At 32.2% G+C, this 18,334-nt stretch overlaps 1 protein-coding gene and 1 long non-coding RNA gene across 2 annotated transcripts; both read right to left on the bottom strand.

The window, feature by feature from the left end:
* Window positions 1-1,588: 1,588 nt before the first annotated feature.
* Window positions 1,589-2,891, bottom strand: LOC143067850 (uncharacterized). The gene is made up of 2 exons (XR_012976051.1): window positions 2,542-2,891; window positions 1,589-1,820 (listed from the first exon to the last, which is right to left on the bottom strand). It is a non-coding gene; the product is annotated as an uncharacterized LOC143067850 (long non-coding RNA).
* Window positions 2,892-3,153: 262 nt separating this feature from the next.
* On the bottom strand, window positions 3,154-8,257 carry LOC143067848 (cell division control protein 42 homolog). The gene is made up of 4 exons (XM_076241434.1): window positions 7,960-8,257; window positions 7,084-7,142; window positions 4,951-5,154; window positions 3,154-3,739 (listed from the first exon to the last, which is right to left on the bottom strand). Exons 1-4 carry the CDS (start codon window positions 8,102-8,104, stop codon window positions 3,542-3,544), a joined length of 606 nt encoding a protein of 201 aa, XP_076097549.1. The 5' UTR covers window positions 8,105-8,257; the 3' UTR covers window positions 3,154-3,541.
* Window positions 8,258-18,334: the final 10,077 nt, after the last annotated feature.

Raw genomic sequence — 18,334 nt, 5'->3', positions numbered from 1 at the left:
TAATGTTTTATTTACTATTGAGCTTTCGAAAGAGGTGAAGGGTCGGTTATTGTCTGAAATCTTCAACAACATGCCAAAACACCTTTCTGCCCCGTGGTCTTGTATGAGAATCCGAGAAATGTAAATATCATACGTTTTTCCTGTGCAGACATGCCGTTCTCTAAAATATACAACTATATGTAAATAATTCTTTAAACCTCTTTAAACCATGAAAATGGAAAAGATTTAAGGCAATATAGAAGTATACTGATGTTCAAACCAATTTAGATACCAATACGGTTAAAAGGTAAAGCTGAGGAAATCATATAAAATCCAGAAGTGAAAACGTATAAAAACTTATAAAGATAGTACTATGCTTAAAAAAGTGAACACCGAACGCGCTTTTCGTGTACCAAAACTGATCAGTGACGATAGAATAAAAACGTGAAAAGGCCAAATAAGGCCGAAGTAGAAGTACATTGACACAAGAAATTCTCAAAGTTTTTAAAGTTGGTGGTAAGTACCGCACGAGCGTGACTTTGATACTAACAAGTCTTATCTGGTAGATGCGCTTTGAAACCAATATAACATTCGAAAGCTTATCACCTTGTATTATAAAAAATGTCTTTCATTTACATATCATTATTTGATATCATAAAATTCTGCCATTTATGTAAGTTCGCTAATTCGGCTGATTGATGGTCCTAATTAGTGCTTAATATAACTTATTAGTCAGTGATATTATTCATTGATATTATTCACATTACAGACTAACATATAGGGAAATCACTAAAAAGTATGGTTTTATGGGAACAATGTTGGTACCTTTGGTAACTATTTACACCACTGGGTCGATGCCACTGCTGGTGGGCGTTTCGTCCCCAAGGGTATAACCAGGCCAGTAGTCAGCACTTCGGTTTTGACATGAATATCAGTTAAATGGTCATTTTAATAATTTTTAATAATTATTTTTTTCGAAAAACTAAGGATTTTTTTTTATATTCCAGGCATAGATTACCTTCGCCGTATTCGGCATAACTTTTTGGAATTTTGAATCCTCAATGCTCTTCAACTTTGTACTTCTTTTGCTTTACTACTATTTTGATCTGAGCGTCACTGATGAGTCTTATGTAGACGAAACGCGCGTCTGGCGTATTAAATTATAAGTCTGGTACTATTTGTCATATATACCATGGAAGTATTATATTGACAGGAACTACTACGACCCGACTTCAAACGGTTCATCTGCGATGCCGCGTACCATTTAATGACATGTTAATTAACTTGAAACATGGCACTATATTAATACACCAGCGTGTGGCACATTGCGATAAAGTCATGTGTCGGTTGTTTCCGGGGTACGGCAATACACGAAGAAAGCGGATGTTGTCATAAATCCTAAGGAAACAGTTTATATATATATACACACGTGTATAGATGAATGTGAACGAGACATACAATCATTAATTCCAAAGAAACACTTTGACAATGGATGAATTTGAGACAAATAATATACCCGATGATTTTTTTTTCCTCACATTTTGAAAGTGAGATATATTGTTCGTGTAAATCGGATGATTCGTCACATCTTATCGAATGTAAAAGCAAAGAGTGCAAAATAAAATTTTATCACATACAATGTGTTGGATTGCAAATTGGCAGCGATGGACCCTTGGATTGGATATGCTGTGAATAGTTTTATAAATTGACCATAATTTGTTTAGTGAGAGTTTTATGTCTCTAGCATATTTTGATTTTTCGTATGGTAGGTGGTGAGCAGTTCTCTTTTCTGTAGTTCCACATAAACGACAGTTATAGTCTGGGTCCATTATTTACCATATCTGTTGACAAAAAAGACTATATTGGATTTGTTTTAAAGGGTTGAAGGGTAGAAAAAGCACATCATAAGTTGTGATTGAAAGTTATTTGTCTTACGTCCAGTGGCATGTATTTCATTCATATTCGGGACTGTACATATTGAAAATTGAGCCGATTTAATCAAGATTTTAAAAAAGACAATTTGATTATAGAGCAATTATAAGACTTACTCCAAATCCAGGGTTGGTATAACACCATGTTAAATAAGGCAGTAGAAGTTGATAACTTTAAGATTTGTCCTTGTGAGAAAACAACTTCGGGTCATAAGACTTTTTTTAAATCTTGGCTAGTATTGGCATAGTCATACATGTTCAAATGATAAAATACTGACCATGGCTTTATATGATCGGAAAGGTCTTTCAATTGCGGGTAGACATGAAGTTTTTATATTCACAATTAAAAAGATATTAACCAACATTATATAAATAGCTACACAACGAAGTGAGATCTCTGTTTTCTTCTGCTGTATTTTGTTGATGTTGGTACTTGTTCGATTAATTTTCGTATTTTAAACTGGAAATTTCTACTTTCCAGGATTATCCAGTACCTTAACTATATAGATTACTCAAAACTTCACAGTATTTATTTTTATCAAATATATTTATTTTTAACCGGCGGTAACCGGAACACACCTTAATTACGATTTAAACTTACCCCACAAACTAATGAAATATTGTCACTCACCATTTCAAAACGTTGTAGTATTCAAAGTTCTCGTCCGATTTTTTTGTTTTGTACATCAGTCGATTTGTTTTGAAAAATTGAATAATTCTGAAAGACCACAGACGAGATTGAAATAAACAAAGGGGTTTTCCGACAGGTATTAGAGATAACCTTTCGCAATAAAAACCACGTGATGATAAGAAGTATGTCTGGTCAGTTTAGGACGGCGGCATCGCACATGGTCACAAAGGGCTATTAACGATAACATACTAATTAGTCAGTTTCCATATCTTTTCTACAGAGCTCCCCGGGTTATAAATAAGTGCTAATAAATCGTTGTAGTTCCTGTCAATATAATACTTCCATGTATATACCAAACAATTTTCACTAAATTGAAACAACCCCATTGAGTTAAAACTGCAAAATCTAAAGATACGGAAAGGCTGGAAATATAAGACATTTGTATCTCAGTTAGTAACAATTGTTTTTCTCAAACTGCACGGTGTACGTAAGAGTGCATTATTACATGAAATTAAGTTATTTACATCCATCGTTATATGTCACATATGTTTGATAAGATCAAAGGTTATAATAGTTAAGAAACCTTTGATCAAATAAAAAAATGAATTAATGTTTTAATTTCTTCGAATTACATTTATTTATAAAACAAATGCATATTGAAATGTAGATTATAAAACATTAAATACATTGATTTTCTATACAAAATAAATAAAAAAACAATCGCACAAACTGAATTATTTACAAATAATTATAAAACTTTTCAAAGATTTTGACAAATTATTTATATAACTAATATCACATTTCCTAAGATCTTACATCATTATTATGCATTTCGAAAATTCATAGACCAAAACGTAGCTTTAAGGATACATACAATGATTATATTTGACTGCTTGTATCTTTATTTTTTTTTCATCACAAATATCCTTTCTGTAAGTGTGACTGCATTTTCAAAAACAAAGAGTCTGCATAAATTGGAAAGGCTAAAATGTATTGTGTATCAAAGTAATTTACAACATTTACATGTGCTCCTCTGCTTTTTGTCTACAGGAGACTTGTTTACAGTCACAACTATTTCTTTCACAAGTTCGTCAACACCATCTTCTGACAAAGCAGACACTTCTATATAACTTTCAGCATTTGTTCTAATAGCCATTTCAGTAGCTAGCGTAGGAGAGACTTTTATATTTGATTTCACCTGAAGTATAAATACATAACTTTGTCATTAAATCATTGCTAATATGATCTTATGGTACACTGCATATGTTTAGGCAATTCAAATTTTGTGCGAGTTTTCAGTGACTTAAATCAATTATTCTTGCCTAGAATAATTTATCAAAGAGGGGGCATATACTAATTAGACAATACATGTCAAGAACTAGAAAGAAAAAAAAACCCAGATATTGCCATGTCCGAGGGAAGAAAAAATAAACTTAACAGCAGTCAATTAAACAACACCCCTGATTAACAAAGATTTTTAAAACACTCAAACTCCTCACAGTAAGTGCGAAAAGATCTCCAGCTTCTGCTCCACTACTGACACCCACCGTTTAATCCTGATAAATCTTTGATGTTATATAACCGATCATTTGGTATCACAACATTGCTTTGGTTAATGTCTCTTATCTAGTTCAAAGAAATTACTACAGTTTCGACGTCACAAATTCTCTAAACTATTGAATTCCAGAATTTAAAAAAAGTAGGAAATCTAAACAAGGATTTTTATGACAAAAGATAAGACTGTTTCGTTATCAGTATCAACAAAGTACATTTAAAAATAAAAAAAAGCACTTATACAGCACCAAACACCCTTTTAAATAACAAAGGGTTAAATCTGGTGCTCTGGTCGAATTTGCAGTTCCTGTTACACTAGACGCATCTGTTAGGTTGTCCATTTCAAGTTCAAGTCTGGATTTCATAAACGAGGAGTAGAAATAGGGATTATCCAACACTACTGTAGCATAGTCCACATCGTTCAAGCAATTCATATATAATGTAATACATCAATAAAATCGGATAGATTAATCCAGCTTAAGAAACTCTTTACGCAATAGCTTCCATATAAACAGCAACCATGTATTAAGGCTATAATGAAGGTAAACGCGAGCTCTGGAATATCGTATCTCCTTATGGACATATATCCGATATGCAGGTAGGACTAAAATGTCGCTAAATAACTGAAAATGATTTTACCAACGTGACTTGATTTCCACGCCCAACACAAAAACTAATGCATAAGGAAGATAATAATAAGAAGGGCTTCTGTTTATCTGTGATGAATATATACATTTTTAAATAAGGGTGAAGGTTTGGTATCATTAAAACGATTAACCCGTTGTTTCTTGTTTTTTAAATATAGATTATAGTTTAGTATTTCATTTTATACAAGCTAATTAGACATTTATTTACCTGTATATCTGGCGTTTCAAATCTTTTATCAATCTGTGTTCCGACTAAGATAAATGGTGTGGTTGGTTGATGCATGCGTATTTCAGGGATCCATCTTTCTTCAATATGTTTTAAACTTTGTTCATTTTGTACAGAAAAACATACCAGAAACAAATCACATTTAGAATATGACAAAACTCTGAGTTTACTGGAACTTATGTCATCCTAGAAAACAAATTGGTTTTGGGTTATACTATGTAGGCTTAAAGACTTCACATATTTTTTTCAATTGTTGGTACAAATCAATGGAAATTTTATTTTTAACGAGACGAAATCCAAGCAAGGTAAATTTAGACAAGACATCTAGTACTTACACTATTACATAAATTCTAAACAGATAAGAGTTACAAATAAACTTTCATTAACAGAGACTTTAAACACTTTGTCTATATGTTTAAATGTCAACCACCTCCCCAAACAAAAAAAACCCAAACAAGCACAAACAAAAACAGATACATAATGAGAAGTATTGAACAATTAGACAATAGCTATTGTTGAAGCGCTTTGACGTCCAACACATATATTGTAACTTTTAAAGTTATAAAAAAAAATGTTTATTTAAACATAACACACACACACACTAGTAAAGAATATTCAATATTAATCAAACGCAAGGATTTATTCATGTTTTCAAAATTATTTGATTAAGTCGTTGAGAACCTTTTGTCGACAAAAAAGTTTAAAGGGGCACTAGCTACGAGATATATAAAAAATCTAAAGTTTAATTTTTTTTGTTCAATCAATAATGAAAGTGAAATAGTGAAATAACAATTCGCTTTTTGCAGCCAAAAAGGTTCAATTTTGTCAAATTACGCTAAGAAACATTGATAATATAGGTTTTCACTTGCAAGTGAATGAGTCGACCTCTTTAAATCCGTATTTATGTGAACTTCAATTTAACCCCTAGCTAGAGATTGACAACGCATGCATTGTACGTGTACTGGTTATTTAAAGAAAAATAATGTCAACAATGAAAGTGAAACTACGGTAAAGCATTTGATTACTAATTCTATGCACATAAAATCGTTCTTATACGGTTAAAATCAATGAGAAACATCTATTTTTAATCTATAAAATAAAATCAAACAGACCTATACAAATCCAATTGCACATGTTGGTTCAATCTATTCATATCTTTATTTATGTTTACATCGCTTATATGGTCATCTGAGGTCAAATCGATAGTTAATTAGATGGCGTCTGGACTAAAATACACACGAAACTAACCTATATTTTATCTACCCCATGCTCTGTAAACTTTATTTTAGACTTTTGATAGTGTGGATAAATGTTTTACATTGTTATAAATCAAATATGAGAATTTGAGTCATATCGGTGACCATGAATTTGACAGCTAGAGCCCCTTTAAATGCCAATAATAAGTACAACGGGATGAGTGGATGTATTTGGCAAAACCTTTAGGAATTTTTTGTTCTCAATGCTCTTCAACTTCGTATTTATTTGGCCTTTTAACATTTTTGATTTGAGCGATTTGTAGACGAAACGCACGTCTGGCGCAAGTAATAAATTTCAATCCTGGTATCTAGGATGAGTTTTTTTACAGCCTAACAAGCACATAATCTGAGCAAATCAACTGATGAGTCCTGAGCGCGCCAAGTAATGGTCTCGACCACACTGTTGTGAAAACGATTCTATATCACTGGTTATGTACAGAAACTGTTAGGGGTCAATAAAATCGGAGGGATTTTTTTACTTCTAAAGTCCCTCATTCGTAGCCATCAGAGAGAATGGCGCCCAATTTCTCGTCACTAGGTTTGATCACATTTGTGTGTCAATTTACTAATATTCTAAAGTTCTGAAGCAGAAATTCGAATACATTTTCAATTGTCCAATACAAGCAACATTTTTTTGAAGGAAGAGAAAAACTGCAGTTGAGTTTAAAGTATACGGAAATAAAAACAAAAGCTAACAAACTCATATTTTAAGCACTTATGAAATTAAAAAAAATATGTTCCCATGAGAATCAACCTAACACAAAGCTGACGTCAATTCATAATACACAAACCTTTTATGGAAAGTTGAACTTGTAAAATACATTATAATTCATCATAATCCGGAAAGAGGAAAACTTACCCGACCGGAAGTATCAAATAAGCTGAGGTGATATGGTACATTATCAACAAATATTGTTGCTGAAAAAGTGGAGAAAAATTAAATTATCTAACGAATAAAAAATTATTAAATTTATGTGCTGTATGGATACTCATTTTACATCTTGAATAATCAACTTATAGACCTGTGTGTGCATAAGATGTATTTAGTTACAGCAATCCGGCCTACAAATTAGACAATATACATATAAATGTACATTAATAAAAAAAAATACCTGTTTTGCAAATATCGAAATAAAGGTATAACAAAATAGACTTTTTGATATATGATTTAACAAAAGCCATTATGATCTTGAACGTATACCATTGTTTGACACCTAAATCTTACGTCAATATGTTTTTTTTCATTCTGTTGTTTTGCTTCGATAGATCTATTTCTCTTTATTTCCTTTACCTCGTATAACTTCCTCATGTTTATTGGGATAATCTTATATGAAATCAGCTTAATGAATGAATGGATCTAGTAGTGAAAGAAACGGGTTGGAAAATAAAGGCAACAGTAGTATACCGGAAAACTAAGGAAATATATAGTTGAAAAGGTTCTTTTGGTACTTATTTTGAATAAAGGATAAGTATTGAATTTTTATTAATATATATATAAACCTACAATGTAGACATTTGAGCAGTATATAAAGATACAGATATATTTCATAGGCTCTTTACTTAACTTAACCCGACCATGTGGGATAGACGTCTATGGAACCAAAAATGAATCCTTGATGGGAGAAGGGTTGAAACTTTGAAAAAAACCCTTCATCTTAATATCTTTTCTCCCGGGTCTATTCTGCGATTTTCACGCTTACATTTACATATATATATATATATACTATTACTTTACCAGCAAAATTGTCGAACATAGTAGGTACATATTCCGCTCTGAACTCCTTAGATGTTATTCTGGAGGCAAGAACAGTTTTACCACATTCACTATCTCCAACTAATACACATTTTAAACTAAGTTTACCCAGCAATTCATACTTCATGGCGCAGATGTCTCACTTTTTATCGTAACATTTGTCGATATTTATGTACAGTATTGTGATTAAGAATATTACAATGTAGATAATGTATAAATTGTGTATCGGAAAAACAGGAAAGAAATGAAAAATTCACATTTCAGTGAAAAATCAATAATATTAATGTATACATGTAATGATGTTAAGAGGGGCGTAGATACGGATTTCCTAGTATTTCGTACTAATCAATAATTACTTGTGTAAGTGTATTGTTTTAACTCAATTTTCCCGAAAATTATTTCGTGAATGTTTTATTAAGTTCAAAACTTTTTGTTAAAACATTGTTGTGACGTCATTCTCTTGTTGTACCCGTTCTTTATTTCAGTGATTGGACTAAACAATAGTCAAAGGACTGAAAAAAAATTATTCACACAATGTTTTTCAAAATTATCGACGTCATCTTTTATTACAATAATTTCGTCAATCATCAAGATTGTTTCTAAAATAATTTACATACCTGATGAGAATAAATCTTGACAAACGGTGTATTTGTTTTTTTTTCAACTTCTTTGATCTTGTTAAACAGTGATTTAGGCAAGAAATAAACTAGTACTTTTGTGATTTTTACATTTTCCTGTATAATACGAGAATTATATCCTCTACTTAACCTGTTTTTGATCTTCTTTTGATTGAAAGAACTTTATTTTGATTTTGCCATGTGATTATGGACCTTCCGAATTGATTTTCCCTAAGTTCAGTATTTTTGTGATTTAACTTTTTATTTGATTGGAATAATTTTTACCAATTGTGATACTTTTGCTTGCCATGAAGTAATGGTTTCAATCTAGATTGTGCGCTCTTAGACGTTATTTTACAAAAATATTTAGCCCTAGGTATCATAAATGTCACAAGCAAGGAACTGTGAAATAATAAGAACGAATTATGCAGTGTTTATCTTAACGTAGGCTAATAGCAAAGATCAGAAAAACGTAGGCTAATAGCAAAGATCAGAAAAAAGGTAAGAAGAAAATGATTCTCATAAAGGCTAACAGGGAAGATCTATCCGCAATACCTGTAGCATGTAGACATTACTTTTCACATAGTTGACCAGCAAAGACCTGTCACAAAGTAAGGAGAATGAAGAATTGCATATGCTTAGGTTAAACAAATAGACCTGTAAAAACGTACGAAGAAATTATTGTTAACTAAGTTATGAACAAAGACATGGCAAAATGTAAGATGAAATTACTATTCATTAAGTCTACCAGCAAAAATCTGTAAAAACGTATGGAGGAGTTGTTTATCTTATAAGCTACCAGCAAAGATCTGTAACAGATCATCAAATATACCAGACGTATATTAATGAGTGCACCAGACGTGCGCTTTGTCTACATAAGACTCGAGATTGTCACTCGAACTAAAGTAGGTGGAAAGCCGCACCAAATACAAAATTATAACGCATAAATAATAGAAAATTCCGCAAAGCTGTTCCAAATACACTAAGGTATTCTATACCTCGCAGTCCATGTCAGTATATAAGTGCGGCTACTGAGCTGGTGATACTCTCGGGGACAAAACGTCTTACAGCAATGGCATCGACCCATTGTTTGTAGAAACGAATATAATGTTCATGTACTTATGTTACCAAACAAAACCAGTAAAAAGCTCAAAGAAATTAGTTTTTCATAAAGGATACACAAATATTTTAACACAGTAGGAAGCAATAAGTTTACATATCGGCTTCAAGGAAAGATAAGTAACAAAGTAAAAGTAATGTAGTTTTCATATATGTACTGAGGTTACCAGCAAAGAATGTAAAAATGGCATACGAAATTAGTTTTCATGAAGGTTATTCGCATAGATCCATAACAAATAAATCAGTTGATATAGAGGTAAACTAGTTCTTTTTTAGTCGTTTGTATTTGCAGATTAGTGTTTTGTATTCGTTCATATACTCTAGGGATACGCATGCAATTTTCAAATACTGATGATTAATGAATTTAGTATTGTGTGAAAATTAAACAAATGACACGTATTCCACCATAACAAAAGTAACAGCGACAATTGAAATAAAAAGCAACACGACTCAAAGATAAGTCGATGTGTTTTAAATGTATATGTGTAGTGATATCTGCTTCAATAGTGACACCATTCATGCAAGCTATTATGGAATATAAACAATGACGTTTTTTTACAGTTTTGCCAATTATAAATTCTTTTAAATTTATTGGTTATTGAATGCTCAATTTTTGTTACCGGCAAATTAACCTATTAAACCTTATTTCCTATAGAAAAAATGTGAATAAAGGGAATTGCTATGGTGAACACTGGAAGCAGCACCCAAAATACAAAATCAACAGACAGATACACAAAAGAACAAAACCAATCAGCAAATAATTATCCCCAAAAAGGAAGGACGTCATATACGATCTTCAACAAAAGACCGGTACCTCAACCATACTTTTAACCATAATTCGTCCAGAGTAAAAAAAAAGGAGGTGAATAACTTAATAGAGGCTACCAAAGTTATGTCACCAAAACATATTGCCCAATATGACAAAAATATATTAAATTATGAGAAAAAAGCACCACTAATGGGGTTAATGACTAAGCCTTAATTATCTCAGATACCCGAGCCATGTGTAAGTATTGAACAAGTTACTTGATATCACAATCAGGCAATTATATATTAGCCATGCTATAATCAATAATAATAATCTATAATGCAGCATTCCGATGTATTGTGCACATGGAATGGAAGCTGAATATCAAACAGATTATTGATTTTTGATAAAACGTACAAGGTTAAACCTTTTTTCGGACGCCAACACCTTCCCTACTTACAGCATGACATCAGTACAAATTATAAAAAATCAGCCGAAAAGGACTAGACCCATCAGGTCCATAGTAAACACAAACAGGCTAAAGACACAAAACACCAGTTTCTAGTACTCGCAGACCAGAGCTTATTACAACTAATATTTATATACAAAAAAGTAAGATATTAACCAAAAATACCGAACTCCAAGGAAAATTCAAGACGGACAAATCCTCATCAAATTGGAAAATCATCAGTTCAAACACATCAAACGAATGAACACTAACACTATCCGCACAGATCCAATGCATTTAGTGAAGAGATGCCAAAAATAGTGAACATGAACATGTGCAATGTCAAAATGTAAGGAAGGACAAGATGAAGGATAGTAAGTGTTCATAACTGCGTTCTTTCTTGTGTGCATAAAACAGAATATGTTATATGTTGAAAGGTTATTTGTAATATATCATGCTATGAATTGATTTAGGTGTAATAATGTACTTTCAGACATGCGAATGAGATAACGCCATACTTCTTATCACAGATAAGACATTCAACGACTTATTAGTAATTTCAAAATAGTTAGTGCGTAGATTTAAAGAAGATGTTAAAGTTATTGCTGTTGACTGTCTTTAGTTGCATCACTATGGGTAAGCGTAATGAAAAATATAATACTGTAACACGTCAAATAATATTTCTGCCTTTCTTGTTTTTCTTCTGTAAATTTAGTTTGTTAGTGTTTTTCATACTTACTTTAAGTGAAACTTATATTTTTAGGTTCATCCTTTCCTGCTTCCCAGACAACTACAGCCTGCCCTGTGGCTCTGACTAATTGTTTAAGAAATCCATGCGAAGGTGCACCATGTCCTTTACGAAGAACAGCAACATGCGTGTGAGTCTTGTGAAATAACCAAATCTTTTCCAAAGGTATTGAACATAACCATCCAATACCCATAAATGAGGACATAGAAAATTAAGTCATAGCCAGAGGAGCAATCGGATTCATATATTTATTACATCATTCGTACAGTCGTAGTTCGTGGATTACATTTTGTTATAAAACTTATTAAGATAAAGACTGATGAAATAAACAGTATCGCTTCCATTCAAACGAAGTAATAACTTCTTGGATATAAAATTTTACGTTAAGCTAATTCCAGGTTGTAAAGTTTGACCTGAAATATTGACTTTCGTTTCGAGACAAAATTAATGTTTGTTTTTTTATGGTTTTTTTTTTAAATTCAGAAAATATTGCGGTGTTTTTATTATGCAAAAACGCGACAAAGTTATAATCGCAATAATTCAAACTCGCATTTTGAAATTTTTCTTATGAATTAAACAGGTTTTTTTCCAAATCGCAAAAATTCAAATCGCATTTTAGTATAAAATGACAAAATCGCATTAATAAATGCACGCAATGAATTCTGAATTTACAGTATTTAGATAGATATAAGAAGATGTGCACGTGGTTTGTTTGTTTAATGTTATTTGATGTAAGGGCGAAAACCATAAATCTTAATGGGAGTCAATTCATGAACATTCGCCTGTGTTTAATTTACTTTTATTGCAAGGGGAAACAATCCAAGTTGCTCATGACATGATTATATAATTAACAATGTGTCAACATTTAATTTTACACAAGGAAACTAGCTGATGTAGTATATTATAAGAATTAAAATTGCATATTTCTCGTAGGGATGATCTGATTCGAACGCAATACATTCTCTAGTCTGTCACTTCGGACCTTTCATTCTCTCTCCGGCTGATTTTAGTATTTTGAAAGAGTATGCACGATTAACGTATTAAAAAAACGTTCCAAAAAAGATCTTAATTTTTAGTGGAATTTCTGTATGAATTAGTGTAAGCAGTTATACTAATAAGTCATAAACAACGACGTGTTTTTTTTTTCTTGAAATCTAATTAGAAAAACTACAATTAAACATGAATGTTAACATGATTTGGTGTTTTACTACGTTTAATTTTTTCGCCAGTTATCCATACCAAGAAAACATTAACTTTTTTTTGACTGTTTAACTATTTTGACATACAATATGGTGGTCTGCTGATTCAACTTAAAACGTTTTAATCTGTTTGTTTACAGCAGTTTGAAACATAATGTCCATAGTTTTACAGAGGAGGGGAAAAGGTGATAAGTAAGGTGACTTTAACAACTTTGATAAAATAAAAAGTTGGTTGTGGGCCAATAAAACAGCAACAAAACAACACCAGAAAGCAAAAATTATTCAATGAGTTCAACATAATGTCTTCAGCAGAGACGAGTGCCCAAACAATATGTTATCTCTAAATCGTCTATAACAGTCGTGAATAAAATCATCAGAAAAAAATCAAACACATATCATTTGACAAGGATGAGATTTTGGCGAATCATAAGTCCTTCATGGCTTCAAAGAACATTGCATTAGACAACAAATCGGAGTAACCTTGTTTTATTTGATACCTTAGCTTCACAAAATCCCGTACAAACAACGGTACATTACCGGATCATCTGCATGTTCGATTGAAGAATTGTGCATGACATTGACAACAATTGTGTTCACAGTGAAAAAGAGTTTTCAGAAATACAGTGAAACTGTTTACTCGCGTAGTATTAACCATATGTGGATTCTTAAAAACTGTAAAGAACTTCTTGATAACTTTTAATTTCGATCTTTTTCTGACATTAGTTTTATCAAAACTTTAGATTTTTCAACCCTGTAATCCACCATTCCACATGTGAAATTGAAAAATAGTCAAAAAGAAATAATCTACAATGCTTTTCAACATAAAAATGGTAGCATTCGCTTTTGGGATACCATACGGCATAATTTGTTAAAAGTAAACAAAAAGGTTGATTTTTACACAAAAGAATAAAAATCAGTATACTGAAGTCCATATTAACAACATATGTGTAGAATTTGGAGGTAGACTTTTTCAACAAATTGACACGGCTTCCTCCGCTTCACTATTAGAGTTATATCTCGAATTTGACAAACACGGTCATCTCAGTACCAGGATCTTTGACAAATGAGACGATTTTCATCTTGAATTTATAAATTTCCGCCACCTTTATAGTAGCAATATACCAATTTCACCTGCATATGGGATATAAATGTCCCTACTTATTCGTTATTCGAGAGCTTTCAGCTCCAACTAAGACGTTGTAAACGTTACCAAAGTCTGACAGAAGGTTGATGAAACATGGTATGCCAAAATACGTCTCGTCCTTTTTCTAAAAAAAGTTCATCAGAAGGTACTAAGACCTTGTTGATAATTTTCCGTATCAACTTCCACAAATAATACAGGATGGTCTTGAAGTATAGATTCTGGGTACTGAGGTCTTAATACCGTGTTGTGTATTCTTTTTGTCTTTATGAATATAACTTTTACAGTTTAGTCTGTTTTTGGTGATATCCATTTGACGTGGCTCTATACTTATACATCCTGTCGTTGTGTTAATGTTCTGTGGTACATTTTTTGGTATTTTTTGTCTTTCATTTTTTCTTATGTGTTTTGGCTAAATGCCTTTTGTGTTTCTTTGTTACATCTGACGTGGCTCTGTACCTATACATCCCGCCATTGTGTTATTGTACTAGCATGGTATCATTTTTGTATGCTTGTCTTTCATTTTTGCGTATGTGCTGTTGTCTATTATATGCCTTTTTGTGTTTCTTTGTTACATTGACGTGCGTATGTACTTATACACTCCGTTATTGTATTATTGTGCCATGTTAAATTTTTGTATCCTTTTCTTTCCTTTTTGCTAATGTCGTTTGTCTACATCATGTTTATGCCTTATTGTGCTTCCTTGTTACATATGTTTGCTTGTGTTTTTTTTTATAGTGATTAAGATTATAACACAATATTGATTGCTGTTACCCCTATTTTTGACACTTTTACCTATTATGTCTTTTTGTTTTGTTCACACATCGTTGTCAATATAATGAATTTTTATACGACTGTCATACAAGTGAGATGTTTAGCTAGCTATAAAACCAGGTTTAATCCACCATTTTCTGCATAAGAAAAAGTATGTACCAATTCAGGGATATGACAGTTGTTATTTATTCGTCTAATGTATTTGAGCTTTTGATTTTGTCATTAGATAAGGGAATTTTCGTTTTTAATTTTCCTCGGAGTTCATTTTTTGGGGGATTTTACTTTTTGAAATCGTTGGATACTGTTTTATATATCATGGTTTACCGTACATTTGTTTTGTTTAAGTATTTTTCTTCTTTTCAGCCCTAACTACTGTGGTGGATGTTATGACACTTGGTATGAAAATGGAAAACGAGTTTACTGTTGGGGACCATGATGAATCTTATAAGTGAAAAAAGTCGTTGCTGTATTTTTCTGTTTGTATTAGTGAATTATAATTTGATGTACATCAAAACACTAGAATATCTGTGTCATATTTTTTTGTGACTTGTTTATTAATTAAATAATTAATTATTATGTTTTTCCTATTCCCAAGATTTCAACACGACTCCACAAATCACGCCCTGCAATGTTATTAAAAAGTATACTTTTTCATCTCTGAAACTTACGTTAATAACATTTTTCCAAAAAACAATCGGCATTCAATTGGTAACCAATTGTTCTCATCTTCTTGTCAACGTGTTCCTTTATTCATATGGGGCACTCTCCATACAACAGTTTCTTGCAAAGAATGAAAAAAAGCTAGCATTATCACGTTCCGCTTTATTGATGGAGTATTCCACGTCTAGAAATTGACAACGGATCTTGGTTTATAGAACAAAACTTCAAGACATAAGGTCCGAGACCACAATTATTTCGTAGTGCTTTTCTTTTAGAACATAAATGAAAATTAAAAAATCCCACCTACGCTTTCTCAATGAAATTTCTACAGTGTGTTGTACTACTTTTGGGACAAATTATATCAAAATTATAGAAAACTTCATCGGCTCTAACTCAAAATATGGACAATTTTATGTTTAGGGCATCTTGAAATTTTTTGACAGCTTCCGAAGTGCTAGTTTTTAACCTTTTTCAACTGGACCAACTCACTACTTTCCTTTAAAATTCTGGACACAATTTCTTTTAGTGTAATTTCACCCCCCCCCCCCCCCTCCTTCCCCCCTCACTTGCCATTTGAGGCATAAAACATGGAGAAATAAATTTGGAAGGGGTATACAAAATATTGGCAAGTAACCCACTGTCAACACTAGGGACTGTATGAAAATCAAGGGACGACAATTGTGGTCTCGGACCATAAGAGATGATTTCGCTTCCCAATTGTGAAATTTCAATTTCTATATAGCAACACATGTGTAGCAAGCGTCTGGCGTAGGAATATATATCTTCCAGTTGATATGACATTCAAGAGCTTGTATTTCATTTCAAGATTTTCATTATAGATGATTCCTTCTTTCAAGGAAGCTACTGTGTCACGAATTTAAATTGGTGCAGTTGAAGTCATCCCTTCGAAAACTTTACGTACAGTTTGTTGAGTTGGTTGACCGTTATATATATGGGATACTCGACTATATATTAAAGTATCTGTTTGAAATATGACGACGGATATATTCCAATTGTCGTAACCACAACCTCAGGATGTGATCTATTGGAAAAGACTTATTACCGGAAATGTTATAATACAGGCAGCACGACTCAGACTTTCTATGTTGTGTTTTGTAGTCTTTGGTTTGTATTTTGGTCGTTTTTCGTTTTTGTTCTCTATATCACGTCAGGTCTTTGTTGACTTATGAGTTTGGATATTTCTTTGCCCCTTTTCGCCTCTTGTTTGTCGTAGGGAGGATAAATCGTACCTTGCAAAAACAATCTTATGTTTTTTATGCCCCACCTACGATAGTAGAGGGGCATTATGTTTTCTGGTCTGTGCGTCCGTTCGTCCGTCCGTCCGTCTGTTCGTTCGTCCGTCCGTTCGTTCGTCTGTCTGTCCCGCTTCAGGTTAAAGTTTTTGGTCAAGGTAGTTTTTGATGAAGTTGAAGTCCAATCAACTTGAAACTTAGTACACATGTTCATTATGCTATGATGTTTCTAATTTTAAAGCCAAATTAAACTTTTGACACCAATTTCACGGTCCACTGAACATAGAAAATGAAAGTGCATGTTTAAGGTTTAAGTTTTTGGTCAAGGTAGTTTTTGATGAAGTTGAAGTCCAATCAACTTGAAACTTAGTACACATGTTCCCTATGTTATTATCTTTCTAATTTTAATGCCTAATTATATTTTTTTTAATCCAATTTCACGGTCCATTGAACATGGAAAATGATAGTGCGAGTGGGGCATCCGTGTACTTTGGACACATTCTTGTTTTTATTTAATCTCTGAAAATGTTAGGAATTTTACAAATTGCATTATCATATCTTTAATCCATGTATTTTAGAAATGTAAGACTCAAGTTCATTTTATTAATAATTTCAAAAACATTTACTGTTTCCTTGGTTGTATTTTGTATCGTTAAATAACCCAGAGTACTCTGAATATACTGCCAAAATTTAACCAATGGATTTACTTAAATTCGATTTAAAAAGCAATTGTAATTGTCATTTATGATATTAAGAAGTTTCAGTTTCACATGGGAAAATCTATGCATCAGAACAAAAGAAACGATTGCTCGTTCTACATGTATGTTGTTATTATTTTTAAAAAGGAGATATTGTATGATTGCCTATAAGACAACTATCCACCAAAGTTCAAACGAATTAATTTTAGACAACCGTACGGCTTTCAACAATGAGAAAAACCCATACCGCATAGTCGGCTTTAAAAGGCCCTAAAAAATAATTAAAGACCCTCTCTCTTACTGTTGTGACGTTATAAATTCAATAAATGTATTCTATACATAAAATGTATCCCGGATTAATTGATATGTCAGGAATATTGATACCAAAAATTGCTTAAAACCGTTACAAAAATTTTGACTTGAGTTTGGTTGTTACATTGGGAAACTTATTTCAAACGGGATATAACCTGCTAATGTAAAGTGACGTTAGTCAATAGAGCACGTACATTTCCGGGTACGCTTATTGAATGAATTAAAACGTAACTTCATGGTATTGCTATACAGCTGTGAACAATAACGGTTCTACATTCTGTTGATCATATTACCACGATGTTTTGGATTAATACTTGCTAAATCTGAGTCAAATTATAGGCCTTTCAAGAAATATAAAGAATCTATAGGTTTGTCTGGTTCTTATTTTTCTTCCCTTTATTGAAACGATTCCATGAATATTTCAATTTTTAATCCGGTATTTCTTATAGTTTTCTTTTAAATGTCAACGGGGAATACGGACGTTTATTGTTTTTTATATCTATAATCCTTGAGTGATTTAGTATTTGCATAATTGCATACATGTTATATTTGCAGGACTTGACTGTTCTGTGTGTGATGGATTTTTGTTGTTGCAAGTTTAATTTCTTAAAATTGTGATAAAAAAATGGAAACGATGGAA

This window comes from Mytilus galloprovincialis, chromosome 3 (genome assembly GCF_965363235.1).
Source record: "Mytilus galloprovincialis chromosome 3, xbMytGall1.hap1.1, whole genome shotgun sequence".
NCBI lineage: Eukaryota > Metazoa > Mollusca > Bivalvia > Mytilida > Mytilidae > Mytilus > Mytilus galloprovincialis.
The sequence above is the reverse complement of the archived record's forward strand: the minus strand, read 5'-3'. Positions and strand labels throughout refer to the sequence as shown.

Bases quoted from the DNA above. Each gene is read 5' to 3' on its own strand.
- LOC143067848 (XM_076241434.1), bottom strand. From the start codon at position 8,104: ATGAAGTATGAATTGCTGGGTAAACTTAGTTTAAAATGTGTATTAGTT. The intron at 7,143-7,959 runs GTAAAGTAATAG...CCACTTTTTCAG, and splicing joins TATGTTCGACAATTTTGCTG to CAACAATATTTGTTGATAAT. The intron at 5,155-7,083 runs GTAAGTTTTCCT...TTTGTTTTCTAG, and splicing joins TATTTGATACTTCCGGTCGG to GATGACATAAGTTCCAGTAA.